The 17196-nt window shown below is 46.9% G+C and overlaps 1 protein-coding gene across 1 annotated transcript in view; it reads right to left on the reverse strand.

Annotated features, from left to right (window-relative positions):
• Positions 1 to 557: 557 nt before the first annotated feature.
• The window catches only part of Vwa8 (von Willebrand factor A domain containing 8), a 342755-nt gene continuing 326116 nt past the window's right edge, over positions 558 to 17196 (reverse strand). The window contains 5 exon segments of the mRNA XM_028878597.2: positions 558 to 1818; positions 4113 to 4351; positions 5057 to 5155; positions 12914 to 13072; positions 15203 to 15328. Coding sequence (XP_028734430.1) covers positions 1710 to 1818; positions 4113 to 4351; positions 5057 to 5155; positions 12914 to 13072; positions 15203 to 15328 — 732 coding nt within the window. The 3' untranslated portion in view covers positions 558 to 1709.

A 17196-nucleotide genomic window follows, 5' to 3' on the forward strand; every position in this document is an offset into this window, starting at 1 on the left:
TCATTGCTGTACTTAGGAGAAAAGGAGCAGTTACAAGATTTTTCTTCCCAGAAGCATCCCATGCCCTGGTCCCCACCCCTCTGAGTGCCTGAAAGCATGCAGACAGGGTTTCTGAGGACAAGAGCTGGAAGACGGCTCTGGAACAAAGACAGGTTACAGAAGCCACACTGGAAGAAGGCAGGGGAAGCAATGGAGGCCGCCAGGGAGCAGCAACCTGCCATGTGGGTGAGGGGCTCACACAAACGCTCACCTTAGAAGGTGAGGAGGGGCATCCGGCCTTGTCTGCCTGCCTGTGACCGTGGATATCGGTCAGGCTCCATGGCTTCGTCTGTGAAGTTATACTCATAGTTCGATGGACAATCAAAAGTCTGTGATCAGGAATCTTGTGAAAGTGACGAGTTTACTGAACAGCACTTTATCAGTAAAAAGTACCCACCTGACAAGCCCTGAGAACTGAACGACATAATGTACTCTGGTCATTTTGGGATAATCAAGCACCCAGAACAAGCATATGACTAGGAAAACAAACCATGAAAACAATGGGTAAGTACACAATATTGGGAATCAACTGCTTTTTATTTGACAATTGGTGAAGAGGAGATGGGGTGGTAGGAGAACTGGGTGACATTGTTTCTGTCCTATGAGGAAATGAATTTTCAGGCCTGTATGACAGTGTACATGGCTAGGGGAACATCATCAATGAGATTCGTTTTTCCAGCTTACAGCAGGTAAGCGTACACACAGTGGTGCCCCCAGCACGTCTGACTTCATCGCCAGCTGTGAGGAGGAGCGTTTTATGAGATGGCTTGTGAGAGGCTTCTGTCGGAACATGTGATCTTAAAAATGTGAGCAGGTACACTTTGAAAGAAAAGAGAATTTGGCTGAAAAGAAACCTATGTTTTTCTTTAGTTAAACCTAAAGAACTCTCCCGTTAGCTCTGTCAAAGGTGCTGCTTTTAACTTTGTAATCTGCAGACGTCATCTCTCTTACAAGCTTTTGCTACTTTCATTACTATAGTTTGGACAGCGAAGTACACTCCACTGTGGGACTCTGGAAAAGCGCTGTAGGCAGGATGCAGGGAACCTGAGGCAGGGTATCCTTACCCTTGAACTTGGGCAGCAGAGAGACTAGGGTACTTCAGAGGTCACGAGGGAGAGCAGGCACCCTGACGATCTTCTGGTTCCCTTCAGTCAAGAGAATGGGATTTTTGAGAGAATCCAACACCTTATAAAGTCCTAGCCCACATGCTTTTCAGTGGGTTCAGTGCTGCAAAATTGTTACCGGCTGGGCAATGCACATTGGAGAGAAAGTAAAAATAATTGTAGACAGGAACGTGTCGGGTGGGGCTCGCAGACTTTGCCCTTAGTGTCAACTGTGGCCTTAAAGGCTCGGCTTTCTGGGATGGCATCTGGCGACAGATGACATATTAAGGCAAAAGCGGGTATTTTTTTATCCTCTGGGTTTGGAACCAGACCAAGCCCTGCATTCCTGCACCTACTTCCTTCAACGCTGACCTTTTCAGAAATGCAGGTCACCCCATTTCCTCTGCGGACTTCCAACCTTTCCAGAGTACATTTCCATTCCCAAGTCTGCGCACTGTGGGACAGCAGCGTCCAGCCACGGCACAGGTTCGCTTGGCTGCTTGCTGTCTTTTCAGAATTTCTCTACTTGTAGCTTGCTTCCAGTCCTGGGGTGGTGAAGGGTTCTTCTTAGATACTGGACAGCATGGTAGAGGTGAAGATCTGTTGTAAAATCTGAGGGATCTTCTTGGTGTCCATAGCGACGAAAGACCGGCCAGCAGGCAGAGTTCTCTGAAGCCTGCCAGAGGGAAGGGAAGGAAATCACCATTGCAAATCGAGGCTCCCGTCCCAGCCTCTGCCCTGGGCCGGTCACAGCATCAAAATGGGTTCTTACAAAAGGATGTTCTCAGTCTCTCCTACCTTGCCTGCAATTGAATTGGCTGTCACTAAAAGCCATGAAAGCCCGGGGGAAGCACCAGGGACAGGGAAGATCTCTTCAGGGAGAAAAACAGTGGTTTTGAAGAGTTATCGGTTCCTGTTGTGTTATAGCCCTTGATAGGACGGTGCCTGAGGGGTCCATCTGGAGTTAGCTCACCTGCATCTGGCCGAGTAATATAGCCTCACACTCCACTTCAAAAGCTTCTCCTCTCTTAGGAAACAGGCCTCCAACTTGCTGCAGTTAAGTCCCCAAGTGCATGTCTGGTTCCTCCCCATCACTAATGTGAAATGCAATCTGCACCATCCAACTGCTGCTTTCACGATTCTGAGGTTGAGCAGGCTCATGGTCATTTTTAAAAAATGTCAATTTATCATTTGGAACAAAAGACCATCTTTGAAGGCAAAAGACAGATATATTGAAAAGAACACCGCCTTTCATTGTGCCAACAAAATTTGGTTTTGTAGTGACATTTAATAAAAGTCAGCCACTCTGTGTAGGATCATGTACTTGGCATGCCGGGCAGACCAGCTCAGTCTGTCCCGTGTCGTTTGCCAGTGGATGTTGGACCATTTCCCCAGGAAACCACAAGGGTATTATTGTGCTTTCTTAAGTACTCCAACAGGATCTGTTCACTAGAAAGAAAAAAAAAACGCCCGTCTCAGCTCAGCCGGCATTTGTTGAGCTTGCCGCCTGCCTGATGCGGGGCTGGGGCTGGGAATGTGGACAGAGGAGGCTTTGAGGACAGGAAGGTTCCAGAAAATGTGAAGTGCTAACACATAAGAGTGAGAGAAGTGTGCGCAGTCAGTTGCACTGAGTGACCACGAGTCTGTGACCCCGAGTCTGTCCCAAGCTGACTGGAGAAGTGTCTGCATCCAAAGGGCTGAACCCTCCCTGGTTCAGGAGGGTCTGAACCGCAGAGCAGGGCACTCAGAAGCAAAGGCAGGCCCTCTGTTTGTAAGACAGGGTAGTTTTTTCTGAGATACAATTTCAGTTGTGCTTTCTGTCTTTTATGAGTATTTTAGGCAGTGAAAAAAGCAAACACTTTCTGTTAGTGTGTTTAAGTTATGGAAAGTGTTTCCTGGCCTCTCCTTTTGGGTCATTCCAGAGGCACTTATTGTGTGATTATAAATTCCTACAGTTATCAGGCAGCAGGTTCACTATAGCATGTAACTCTCTCTCTCTACACACACACACACACACACACACACACACACACACACACACACACACACAGTCTTCCTTTGTGTGCAAGGTGTCTCATCTACTTGTCTCTCCAGTAAGAGATATATATTTACACACATATGGAGGCGCATACAGAATGCTTATGTACATACACATCTGAATATATACTCGGTCACTTATTGACGTTTGTTTATGAGGATACACATGCTTACGTAAGTCTCTATACATCTGTGGTAGTATGAATGAGGATGGCCCCCCTAGGCTCATCGAGCTCCCCACTACTGTCCAGTACCATGCCTGTTTGCTTCCTCATGGTGACCACAGACCAAACCACCGACACGGTACAAAAGCCCCCAATCAAATGCTGTCTTTATAAGGGCTGCCTTGGTCATGGTGTCTCTTCACAGAGATAGAACAGTGACTGAGACAATGTCTGGTTACACACAGCAAACAGACGCACATTACATATAGGTGAATATAGTTTTGGTTATGCTAGGAAAGTTACTATTGTTGGTTTCCTTTGTTTTTTATTTTTGGCAATACTATGGACTGAACCTGGCGCCTCATGCATGCTAGGCAAGTGTTCTACCACTGAGCTACAGCCACAGTTCTCTATATTTGCTATTTTGAATATGATTTGAACATAAACTGATTAGATTGGGCTTGAGGGTCTCTGTAAAGTACCTAATTTATAAAATACTTCCTAACCTATTAGAGGGGAAATCAATTTGGTAATTGTTTTATAAAACAATTAAAATTATAAATTCTTGCCCAAAAAACATAGACCAACTCTAGAGCATCATGTTCCTTCTAAACTTTAATTGCTTGCCAGGGCACTGTGCACCCCAAGAGTGACATTAGACACTCTAGACCTGTTTTACCTGCCTTCCCCAGCCCCTCAGGCTGAGGTCTCAGAAACAACACATGTCAGATGTTTACTCTACCTGCTGTCTGCTGCCAACAATGCTTACCTGGCTGCTTGATCCCCTAAAGAGCCAATAAAAATGGCAAAGGCATTAACTTGAGGGTCACTTGTTAGGATCTGGGCAAACCGGGCAGGATTTATTCCATATCGTGACAGATTTGCATCACTTAGGATGATGACAAAGTATTCATCGGCTTCTTCTTTGGTAATGTCCTTGATGGCATGTTCCGTCCCCTCGAGGGTGTGGTCCCCACTCATGCAGAACTGAGAGTGGGCATGCATGGTCTGGAGGGAGAGTCAGGGCACAAAACCACGCGTGAGCAACTCCTCTTCAAAAACACGATGATTTCTCTCCTGACAGAGTGCCAGCCCTTTGACTGACAGCAGAGAACAAGGGTGGTGTCTGGGCTGGCTTTCCTTAGAAATAGGTAATGTTCCCAAATGTTCCCAATGGACACTTAAAATTTGACCTTCTGTTTAGAGCAAGAAAATATGTCACTTGGTATCACCCCAAAGAGGGGCAAGATGCGGGAGAAAAATAAGGAAGGGGTTGAATTTCCAGTAAACAAGTTAATCTGTAATGCTGAACACGGTTTCCAGTTGCAAAAGAACAAATCTGTTTTCAAACCGGGATGTCTACTGCAGATTTAAGTATGTGAAACTAAATTTGTCATTCAAAAATACTAAGAGAAACATAAAATTGGAATACAGAGCACCCTAAAAGGGGTGGTTCTTTCTTTCTACTGAGCATGTCTGTCTGACTACGAGGAGTTCTGATCTTAGATGCTGAAACCCAACGAAACACAGAGACTCTAAAAACATGCAGGGAAAATTAAATTTAGTGATGGAAAAGGGAATTTAAACACGAAAGATGGTTTTTAATCAGTGCTTGAAAGTGTATGATATCTCTATTGTTTCTTCAGCAACTCCTAGTTTTATCTAATCCGATAGAGAATCTCACAACATATAGAAGGAACAGCGTGTATTTACCTTCAGAATTTCTAGTCTCTGTTTATTGTCCTTGGGGATTTTGTTAACGGGAACAAGGGTGATATTGTAGCCATCTCCTGAGTGTCCAGCGATGTCATACTACATGCAAGAGAATCGGAGAGTATGGGTCAATGGAATAGTCGTTGGTCCTGTGAACCCCAACCCTGGATTGTTCCACATTGTTCAACATTTGGCCACGAAGGAATGCAGACAGAGAGGCAGATGTGTGCCATCAACAAAGGCCAACACATTTTGAACTCATTCTGTTTGGGCCCACCCCCCACCTTCTGAGACCTCTGCCCCCTGGGAAGAGGTGGGAAGTACGCTGAGGACTTCAGGGGCTACCCCAAATTTCATGTGTAGTTTTCAAGGGAGACTTTGTAAGAACCACACACACGGTGTTAGGCAGGACTCCAGCTGCTGCAGCTGTCCTCTCTAATCTCTCCACACTTGTGGTCAAGTCTGGTAAACATAATGGCTTATCGCTTATGATTACATTAACTTCCATGGCAAAAAGGATCTGCCGATGTAATTAAGTTTACTTGACTGTGAGTTAATCACAAGGGGTTCTCCACTGGGCCTAACTTAATCACACAGAGCCCTTTCAAAGCAGAGTTTTTTCCTGGCTGCTGATAGAAGGGGAAGGTAGATTTGAAGCATCAGGGAGATCTGTCTGACATGAAGGAGTTAACCACGATGGAGATGGAGGGGACTGTGCCCCCAGAAGCCGACAGCCAGCAGGAAAAGGGAGCTCTGTCCATGATTCTGAGCAACTCAATTCTACCAACAAGCACAGCCTGAAGCTGACCCTTCACCAGAACCCCAAGAGATGACAAGCATATACCTCTAATTTCTAAAAGTAAAACATACTCGTAGAAATTAAAGTACAGAAAAGGCCAAAATTATCCACAATTCTGTTCAAGATAACCTCTGAAAATATTCTATGACAGATGACCTCCGGTCCTTAGTCCCTTCTAACAGACATGGCAAGCTGCATAATCACATACACACACATCAGCATCAACACAACCTTGGATGATATCGACCGTGTGACTGTATAATGTGCTTTTCCACTTGTTAATATATGGCATGAATCTTTGCATTTAGGAAGCACTCCTTAATTCTATCTTCTGGGCACATGAGAGAGTCCTGACTGTTGAGAGTCAGGTGCTGCTCTTCTGGAGACTTTGAAAAGTCAGAGGTCAACAATCTGGGAGACCCCAGTTTCTGCTCCTCTGACCCTCCCACCTCTATTAAAGACATTGTGTGACAATCTGAAGGTTGGGACAGTGGAGCGACTGAAGTATCTGCAAGGGAATAGTGTGGGTGTGGGGATGAAGACTTGGGGGAACATGTGGGATGTCTGCCAGTCCAGCATCAACAGCTGTCCTCCAGCACCCCCTCTAAAGTCCCCTCCCCACTAGCTGTGATGGGGGAATGCAATCCAGTCGTTCCCCGCCTGCGCCTCTGAAGATGGTAAGTTCTTCGAAGACTGGGACTTACGTGATCATCTTTGTACTTGTGGTTTCTGAGGCCATGCTGAGCACGCCTACAGCAGCAATGCTCTCAGAGCTTGCAAACAACTGGGAGCAACAACGAGCTTGCCTTTGCTTGTGGGCTACATTCTTTTAGAAACCATCCGGAAACCAGAATGCTATTTTTCCTAAGCCGGATGACAAACACAGTCTAACATAACTCAGGCTGCCACGTCTGAAACGGGAAGCAGAAATATTCCTGGTGGAAGTGCCCTCCATTAAAACAGGCAGTGGGCGGCGTTATCTAGGAAAGACGATGTGCCCAAATTGTGTGCTGAGGAGATGCAGCGGGAAGTGAAGACCTAGCCTTCATCCCCAAGAGGAGGACATAACTGGAAGTCTACACAGGATGGCTAAACCTTTGAAAACTATGAAGCTGGTTACAAATTGCCAGGTAAAACATGCTCTTATCTCCTACTTTGAGAAATGTTACATCTTAATGACCTGTGAAGTCAGGATCAATATGTGGCCTCCTTGAAGCTTGTGGAACATGGCAATATGGGGAGTTCTTGCCTCTGGTCCCCTATGGCTGCCCCTCAGACCTTGATTTGCTTACACCACCTGAGCCTGCTGTAGGACAGCAGACCCAAGAAAGAGGCCCATGAAGGCCCCAAGAGAAGAGGTGGGACATTCATCAGGTAGTTAGAAGCGGCCTGGCCCCTAGGTCCCATGTACACCTCCCTTGGGAGGGCTTGGTCAGGGCACAGCTCGAGCAGGGCTGTGGATTATGTATGCTTCCCTTCCCTCCCTCTCCTTTTTGTGGTACTGGGCATTGACCCAGGGCCTCAGCTAAGCTAGGCAAGTACTTTCCCACTGTGTTCTATCTCTAGCCCTCTTTTGGTTTTGAAGAGGGTCTTACTAAGTATTCCAGGCTAGCCTTGAAATCACTATGTATCCAAGTGGCTCTTGAAATTACAAACCTCCTTCCTGCCAGGGTAGTTGGGCCCAGGCCTGTACCACCAGCTGCTGAAGCATCTTTTAAGGAGGGCTTACACAGACGGAAGAAGCAGATTTCCATGCCGCACTGGGGTAAAAGGAAAATAAATGACTTAATTTCCCCCCTCTCTTTTAAGGGATGGTTAAGATTAATGAGATAATAACAGATGCGACCAGGTAGGCCTTCACCCATGTTTAAAAACTGTAATTTTCTTATTCTTAAAACTGTCTGAGTTCAAGGAAAACACATATGAACTCACTCTGTTCTTATTTGTGTGAGATGATGTAGCCCAGGCTAGCTTCAAACTCACGATCCTCCTGCCTCAGCCACTCAGTGCTAGGCTAACAGGAGTGTGGTATCATAAGCTGGAGGCATTCATTTCCATTCTCTGACTCTACCATCCCCCAGGCCAGGCCCTGCCAGTCCCACCATGGAATCAGCCAGGAGAGGCCACACACACGTTTCCACGGAGCAGCACGGGACTCAATAAACAAAGGCCTCCTTGTCCCTATCAACCACCCAATTTTTGGGCTGTAATTTTTCTAAGTGGCTCACAAAGGACCCTGGAAATCATCGAGGAGTCTTGTTCTTAGCATTCAGCATAAATACTAAATGACAGCTGTTGAGCGGCCCTCTCTAATGCTTCTTCCCGTTACAATTTGTTTAGATCCCCTTCTGCTAGGTTTGTTTAGAAAGCCTCATTCCTTTAGAGGAAGGCATACAATATAAAGCAAACCAGAGTCTCAATGACGACAGAGAAATTTACCATCCAGCAGGAATGTAAAGAGGTGCAAAGGGGGCTCCGCACCCCCAGGAAGGATCATCACTGACTGGTCTGGGGCCAGGCCATGCTTTATTGGGCTTCTGATCAGAAGTCAGTACAGAGCAGTCCAGTCGGTGATGGCGGTGGTCAACACTTGCTTTGCCCTCCTCACCTGGAAGCATCCTCATAAAGCTCATCTCAGATTCTCTGAACCAGCTCTGCTGTGGGTGTCAACACTGATGCTGGGAGGGACCACCAGCCTTTCCTAAGACAGAGGTTCACTGTTGTGTCTGACTATTAATCCAAGATACTACAGAGAAATAGTGAGTCCCCAAGCTATTATTCCTCTCTCTCCTTAAGCTCTTTGTTTCTTGTGGTCAATATTTCATCAATTACTGAGTTATTCTGCATAACTTCGTGTGCTTTTTGGTCCTATCTCGGGGTAATAGTACAAATATACTAAGAGCCTAAACCTGATAGGATGACTGGTCTCCATATTTAAACTCAAAGAATGTCCTTAAGGCACTGGAAAAAGAGTAATTAAAGATGCTCAGCTAAGTGTGTGATAGAAGGAATTTCCCAGCAGGCATCTCTGTGAGTCATATCTTTCTATAGCCTTCTGGGAAGTAACGAAGCCTTCCTGATCAAGACAACATCAAAGAAACCACATCTATTACACCACCTTTGCATGGTGGGATAAAAGTAGGAAATGACAGAGAATAAGTTTACTTTTGAATGAATTTTTGAAGATATTGATTTGGCATAAGTTTGGGCATAAGTAAACAGAAAGAAATAGGATTTAAAAAAAGTCAGAAAGATCCTCAAATGTGGGATTAGAAGTCCTGGCATTTCACTGGTTAGCGGTGTGACCTGGGCCAAGTATTTAACTTCTTTTTATCTTAGTTTCCTCATCTGTGGAAAGAGGTTGGTGACAATAATTCCCAGCTCTCAGGTTCCTGCAGCTCATAACAAATAAGAACTGGAACTGGGGAGCTGGCTTCTTGTAGTTTAGGAGCTCTTGTGTCTTGTATATGTCTGCCTAGAGGGGAGAATGATTCATACACGTGAGGACCAGTGGCACCTTCTCCAGAGGGAAGTCCTCAGAGTTAATACAAATAGGAGTCCAGTACTGGTTCTAGAATAGTGGATTTCCTTTCCATCTTTTTTTTTTCTGTGTTGAGGACAGAATCTAGGGTCTTGTATATAGGTTACTGGTTACTTTTTATCATTAACCTAGGAAGAGAGAACCTCCGTTGAAGAAGAGCCTGGTCTGGAATCATGTCTATGAGAGATTGACTGATGAGAGAGGACCCAGCTCTGGAGATGGCTCCACACCTAGACAGGTGGACTTGGGTTGGATAAGAAAGCGGATCATAGAAAGAAGCAGCATTTGCTCCACGGTTCCTGCCCTGACTTCCCTCAGTGGACAGACCTGGAAATGGAAGCCAAATTGGCTTTCAGTCCCCGAAGTGCTTTTGGTCGTGGTGTTTGTCACGGCACCGAGAGGAAACCAGAACACCAGGCACTCTCTTTCCCGCCAAAGCTGCATCCCCAGCCCACAGCAGTGCCTTTCGAATGCTTTCTTGCATTTAAATAGGTTTTAGCTGTGGAATCCTTTCTCCAGATGAAAAACTGTATGAAGCCCACTATACAGCATTGTGCAGAATCACCCTAAGTGGCGCTGCTTTAGCAGACCTGGGGGAGCAGGGGTTCATGAAAAGTGCTCTCTACCTGCTCCCTAACCCCCAAGGTTTCCCACTGGCTTCCTTTTATACTCTTTGCCTTAGAGGCTAGCTTACATACCTTCATAAAGACAATATATTTTAAGTTACTGTCTCTCCAAAGCCCAATTTTTTTTGAGACAGGGTTTCTCTGTGTAGCTTTGCGCCTTTCCTGGAACTCACCTGGTAGCCCAGGCTGGCCTCGAACTCACAGAGATCCGCCTGCCTCCCGAGTGCTGGGATTAAAGGCGTGCACCACCACCGCCCGGCTAAAGCCCAATTTTTGAATGAGAGAATAAACCTATTTTCTGGTACCATTGTTTGAATGTGTAGCAGAAAAATAGTCACCAAACTTTTGGTGTTACTGAGGACTTTGAAAACCAAGTCTATTTTAAGCTGACGATGAAAACTCCCAGGAGCTTGGAGAAAAGAACGACTGGAACGAAGGTAGGGGAAGAAAGCTGTGTGGACAGTGGGGTGATGCTGGTCACCGGCTTGGTGGGGCTGATGTTGCCTGTCCGTAAACCGTGCTGTTCTGGGAAGAGGGGAAGTCAGGTGGCTGAACTCTGAGGCACTTTGAAGACGTCAAGTGGCTTAGCAAATGCCAGGCTGCTGAATTACCTTTCCGTCTCAGGAACTCTCCCGCCTGAGGGTCCCTGCGGTTTGGCATGCGCTGTGCTCATGTGGAATGGTGGTGGAGGCAGACTCCAGACGCTAAGTGAGCCTCCTGCACAGTCTATAATGACCCACAAGTCAGCGCTGAGCTCTAGCCAAGCACAACACAAACGGGTGCCAAGAGGGGAGATGGGGAGCATGCTGACCACCACAGCAGGAGCACTTCTGAAGGCAGCAGACGCAGGGTCCATACTCCACAGCCCAGGGCTAACTGCAGGAAGACTGCACTAAGAACTGTGCAGAGCGGCTTTAGATTACACGGCTAAGACACCGTGGGATGCTATCCTGGGTATTCCACAAACTGTCATCTGCTCATGAGTCATTCTGTATTTTCTGAGTAAGTTACGGCCTCTCAGTAGTTATTACTGGATCTTATTCTTTCATTGAAAAAAAAAAAAGTACAGACAGACTCAGTGGTTGGGAATAATGATGATATAAGGAATATCAAATATTTCTAAAAAGAGACCAAAAAAAAAAAAAAAATCAAGTCTTTCTAAGTGACCAAAGAACCCACTGATGCAGCTGGAATCAGAGGGGACAGACCGAGTCTCCATTCGTCATCCTTCCTCCTGTGTACTGTGTGCACCTCGTCCTCATGGACCCCCAAACATCTAATTAGAAGCAGGCAAAGCTCTCACAGAGTATGCGACTCTGTCATCTTCTGTCCTCTGGGGGCCCCATGGAGCCCCAGCAGAGACTGGATGGCCTGTGGCAATATGACAGTCTCCAATATGCCACACAGAGGGAAGACCTGCGAAGAACTGATGGGAGGTCGGGGCAGGTTCAAACCCAAAGTCTTTAGAACATTAGGTGGAGTGTTCTAGACACCCATTGGCCATCAGTGGTCAAAGTGATTTCAATAAACAGTTTCTATATAAAAAAAAAAACAAGATGCCATCACACATGAGGTGTAGGTCAAGAGATGGCAAGGTTGAACGGCAGTCCTCAGAAGCCTGCTGCTTCGTCTGCTCCAACAGGAGTGCTTTGAGGACTGTCTCACTCTGGCTGCCATGGAAGCTCCATAATGGAAGCCACCATGTTACTCAGAAGCAGAAAGTCTCTCCCTAGATTTCTCCAAGCACTCGGTCCTCATCCTGTCAGAGCGAGTCTTTGATTTGGGCTCTGGGATTCCTGGCAACTGTAATAGAGCTCAGAGGGACTCCTGAATAGTTCCATGGTTTTCAGTGGCCAGGATGGATGGCGTCTATGTTGTGAAGAGAAGCAGAACTCCTTCTCATGCTAAGTCATGTGTTAGACACATTTGGACCCCTGGTTTGTGCAGAGCCTTGCTGCCCCTGAGCACTGCTGGGTGCTGCTCATCCCTCACCACTTAGCTGTGGAGGGCCTTTCTCCCAGGGACCCGTGGAGGGCCATCCTTCACGAAGTCCCTAGTTGAAATGACAGATCAATTTGTTTCTTGTTTGTAGCATAAAACAGAGCCATGGCATAGGAAGCCGTCTTCAGGTACAAGTGTGGTGGGTAAACAGCAATTGATCTGAGACCGTCTGTTCCTCGAGGTGGTTTTATCCAGTGCAAAAGCTAGAGTTCCTATGCTCGGGCTGTGCATCCCTCACAGTGTCTGTACACAGCACGTCTCTCTCTGGCATGTGTGGTGCTCAGTTATCCGCTGTGATGCCAGTCCAGATGTGGACGATCACGATCAGAAGGGCTCATACTGGCTAGCAGCACAGCAACATGGGGATCCCCTCCCTATACTCAGACTCTGAAATGGAGGAGTTAATTGCAAAATGAAGAATAAGCTGGAAGTGAGCAAGGAGGTTGCCTTCTCCCAGAAGTGCATCTTCATGTCGGCGGTGGACGTTTATATTGTCTGTTCACTGTTCATGTGGAAACGGAAGCAGAAAACAGGGCGTTGCCAGGTTGTGCACAGACTGGCTGATGATGGGGCATCAGTGCTGAGGGGTACTAGGATGAGGATGCCCAGGGAAATGTGAGAACAGACTTCGTGTTTGTGGGAAACATCACACAGCGTGTGTGTTGCATGCTTTTCTCTGGGGGAGCCGGAGGTTTATTAGGCCCTTCAACTAGGTTACTATTAGGACAAGGGAAGCAGTGGGCCACCTTCCCCAATGACAGATGAGCTGGCCAGAGGACAGTGTCCAGTGTTTGGGTGTGGAGTCTGCACCCACTGCTGACCCTAGTCCAGGACCCACTCCTGAGCAGAAGCGACCAGTGAAATTCTAGATCCCCAGCTCATGCCATTACCTTGAACTTCTCCTCATAGTTCTCGAAGGCTTCCATGACCATGCACACGGCCTCCATTGAGCGCTCCAGCCGGCGATCCACCCCGTTGAAGCGGTACATACTGCCAGAAACGTCTACCACCAGGCGCAGGCGCTTGGGCTTCTGCTGTGGGCTGCCCAGCTGAGGGAGGGAGCGGTAGAAACCATGGTCAGCTGCCATCCTGGGGTCTCACCCAGGCTCTGCAGTGCCATCCCCAGGTGGGCAGATGGGCCCCGGGCTCAAGGCGGCACAGGGCCCTCCTAGCGGATAGGCGGGGTGACTGTACTCAGCGAGCGGATATCGGACTGTACTGGCTGTCGGGGAAGACCGCATGGGAAGAGCTTCCTCTGGAATACAGTAAGAGCTGCCTGCTGGAGGCCGACTACGTACAAACAGTGTTTGAAAGATACAAATCTGGAAGGATAGAAACCCCACGTCGATTCCTCCGTGCCTCAGCACCCTCGAAGAGAGCATGTGTAATTGGAGGAGAGCCCACACCAGCTTCTCTTCTATTATGCAGTCACTTGAAGATCATTCTCTACCTAGGCTGAAGAAGTGGCAGACTGCTAAGACATGGTCATATGAGAGGGAGTCTGGCCAAGAACGTAAGGAAACATTTTCAGATGTTTCTGAAACATTCTCAACTCTTTAAGCTTTTTCTTTTTTTTCCCCCTGTAGCCAGTGAAAGTGGCACTGAGCTTCTGTCTGGCAAAAACTCCTGATTAAAACGTGAAACCTTATGAGATCGGCTTGGAGCCCAGATCTGCCAATGTGCAAAATTAAAAAAAAAAAGTTTGTTAGTAACAATAAATAAGAAAAATTCTAGATTATTCTGTTATACACTTGCTGACATGCATGAAAAATAATGAACAGAACTAACAGCTTCAAGAGACTACTGTAGTGGGCTGGTGAGATGGCGCATGAGATGGCTTGGGAGTCATCACCATCAAGCCTGAACCTGGGTTCGAGTCCTAGGACTGCAAGGTGGAAGGACAGCTGACTCCCAGTCCTCAGACTTCCGTATGACTGTGGTGGCATGTCCCCCTCCCCCACCCCACCCCCGCCACGATAAATAAATAAAAAATTTAAAGCACCATAGCTGCTTTTTCGGGGATGATAGTAGGAAGCAAATTTAATATATTCCTTTAAAACTTGAGTCTGCCCCAGTTAGGAGCGGTGGGGCGTGCGCGCGCGCACACACACACACATCCATGACTAACTCACAGTTGTGTCCAAACACTTGCTGACCACAGTGAGTCAGTAACGAAAGCTGCTGACTCATGGCGGTGACACAGCAACCATTTAGAGAGAGGCTCTCCCACTCGCTCTCACTGCACCCCTGCTCTCAGCAGTTCTGATTATTCGGGACTACAGAAAACCCCCCAGTTCACTAACATTCAGTGTTAGACCACGTGGCCACAGTATGGCAAATGCTTAGTTACTGCAATTATGTAACTTACGGGAGAATTCTTTGTTTGCTAAAAACAGTGCATTTTGTGGTCACGGATTCTTCAAGTTCCAGGAGAGTAGGAAACCACTAAGATCGCTTTGTTACTTGAAGAATTCTCTGGGACTCGTAAACAACAGAGTGTCTCCCGTTCCGCCCCCCCCACCGTACCCACTCTGTATCCGGGGAGTGGACCTGCAGGCAGCCGCATAGGTAGCTCTCGGCTTTCTGGAGGTTCTGCTGATGGGACACTGGTGGTCAGAGTGAGGGCTCTTTGCGGTTTGGTTTCGTCTGAGGTTGCCTGGACCGGGTAGGGTAGGAGGCTGGCTTTCCCTCTACTCAAGACTGTAACTCCAGGACCGCCTTCTTCAGCTCTGTGAACTCGATCGTCAGGGTTTACTATTTACTCCCTCTCTGCCTGGGTGGACCTTAGGCCACAGTTTGATCCCTGCTGTTAGCTCTTCTGGATTTGATGAAAGCTTCCCCTACCTTGTGAGGATTCTGAGACAGCGTCTCACAATGTAGCCCTGGTTGTTCTGGAACTTGCTATATAGATCAAGCTGGACTCGATCTCACAGAGCCTCTGCCTCCAGAGTGCTGGGATTAAAAGAATGCATCACCATGCAGGATCCTTGTATCAATTTCTTTTTAAATTATCCTATTTTGTGTGTGTGTTCTATGTCTTAATGAGACGTTTTATCTGTCTTAACATAATGCTTTCTGTAGTTGTATATTCGGGGTTAGTGGTATTTTGACACAACTCATGAACTCTTACAGAAGGCTGAACTATATGGAGCTGAGGCTCGGGATTCCCCATTACTTACTTGGGGTTCCAGATCCCCCCGGCGTTTGTAGATGGCTTTTTCTCCAGCCAGCCCGTCAATGATCTTGGCGTCGTCTAGTTCTCCGGTGGCTTGGTGTCTTAGCCACTGTCTTTCTTTACCTTTGGCCTGCAATGGCACAAACATATGCACACAAGTCTTTATGCACTCAGTGCTGTCGTTCTTTGACACACTTTCTGCATGAATAACAGGAAACACACGGGGATCCTATCAGTAAGAGACGGCTCCTCCACAAGAACGTAGTCACATGGTCTCTGCTCCGCTTAAAAGAAAGGCTTTCCCAGTGTGTTTTGTCAGTTGTAATTGTTTTAACACGCGGAACAATACAAAGAACACACACAAAGGACATACGAACAGGAAGACAGTATGCAAATGAACCCCAGGGGAAGTGCAATGTCTGGAAATGTAAGGATGACGTATTTCTTACGGATCTTCTGTCACAGCGAACCTAGAAAATTGATTAGGTAACAAAATGATCAGCTTTAACTTGTTAATGGTCACAGAGCCTGTAAGCCGATCTTCAGCGGTCTCCCCCAGACAGTAGTTTTGTTTCTCAAATTCCCGAGACTTGGTGTGCAAACTAACACAGCTGAGGAGGACTGAACAGTCTGTGCCGTCCACATGGCTCTGCTTTTCTAGATCTGGAAATCATCTGAATTACTTTTCAAAAGGTATTTCCATGCATGCTTTGCCACGGTAACTTACAGCTATGCCAGGGAGCCCAAGAGGACAGTTAAATGATAAAGAACCCTGTGCTGGATGGTTCTCTGTCAACTTGACACAAACTAAGGTCATCCGAGAGGAGGGAGCCTCAACTGAAAACAAACGAACAAAAAAAAGCCGCCTCCATAGGATCAGCTGTAGGCAAGCCTGTAGGGCATTTTCTTAATTAGTGATTGACGGGGGGGGGGGGGGGGGGGGGGGGGGGGGGGGGGGGAGGAGGAGAGACCAGTGCCATCCCTGGGCTGGTGGTCTTGGGTTCTATAAGGAAGCAGGTGGAGCAAGCTAAGGAGCCCCCCTCCATGGCCTCTGCATCAGCTCCCGCCTCCAGGTTCCTGCCCTGTTTGTGTTCCTGTCCTGATTTCTTCAATGATGAACAGTGCTGTAGAAATCTAAGTAAATAAACCCTATCCTCCTCACATGGTTTTTGGTTGTGATGTTTCACCATTTCAGTAGTGACCCTAACCAACCAAGACAAATTCTAACATCCCAAGCACGGCACATGATTGTGAGAGCCCATGACTACGGTTACATAGGATGTATGCTAAAGGAGCTTTGGAGATGCAAACCAGATTTTGATGTGTCTGTTTCAGAAATATCAAAATACAGAGGAGAATGGAACTATAGTCAGAATTTGAGGATTTTATATTTGCTTTATGGTAACAGGAAGGGGTTCAAATTTAGTTTACTCTGGCTGTGATAGGCATTAAAAATCGCCAAAAGAACCTGATATGATGCAGGAGTGAAACCATCGCTGGTTAGTATGGTCATGGAGCAGCTAGTAGGGTGGGTGGGTAATCCTCAGGGTTGTAGATAAATTTCTAAACAGTCTTATTAAGAAACACAGAACCAAATACAAAGGTAATAGCCGAAGAGATCAGAGAAATAGTGAATAGCAATGACTAGCCTTATCTTACCACCACATGGTAGCTTCCCCAGAGAGAGCTTCTTCCTCCTGCGCTTTTATTGCCTTCCTGTTCTGCCTTCTCATTGGCTCTAAGCACAGCCACATGACTTCCTCATCACTGCCTGTCCATACAGACCTCCAGGTCTCTATGGTTGGTACTAGGATTAAAGGCGAGTGTCACCATGTTTGGCTGTGTCCTTGACCACATAGAGACTCTGCCTGCTATGTGATCGGATTAAGGGCATGTGCTACCACTGCCTGACTTCTGTTTATGGCTCGCTGTGACCTCTGATCTCCAGGCAAACTTTATTTATTAACATACAAATAAAATATCCTATTTCAGCACAAA

The sequence above is a fragment of the Peromyscus leucopus genome, chromosome 9 (genome assembly GCF_004664715.2).
Source record: "Peromyscus leucopus breed LL Stock chromosome 9, UCI_PerLeu_2.1, whole genome shotgun sequence".
Lineage (NCBI taxonomy): Eukaryota > Metazoa > Chordata > Mammalia > Rodentia > Cricetidae > Peromyscus > Peromyscus leucopus.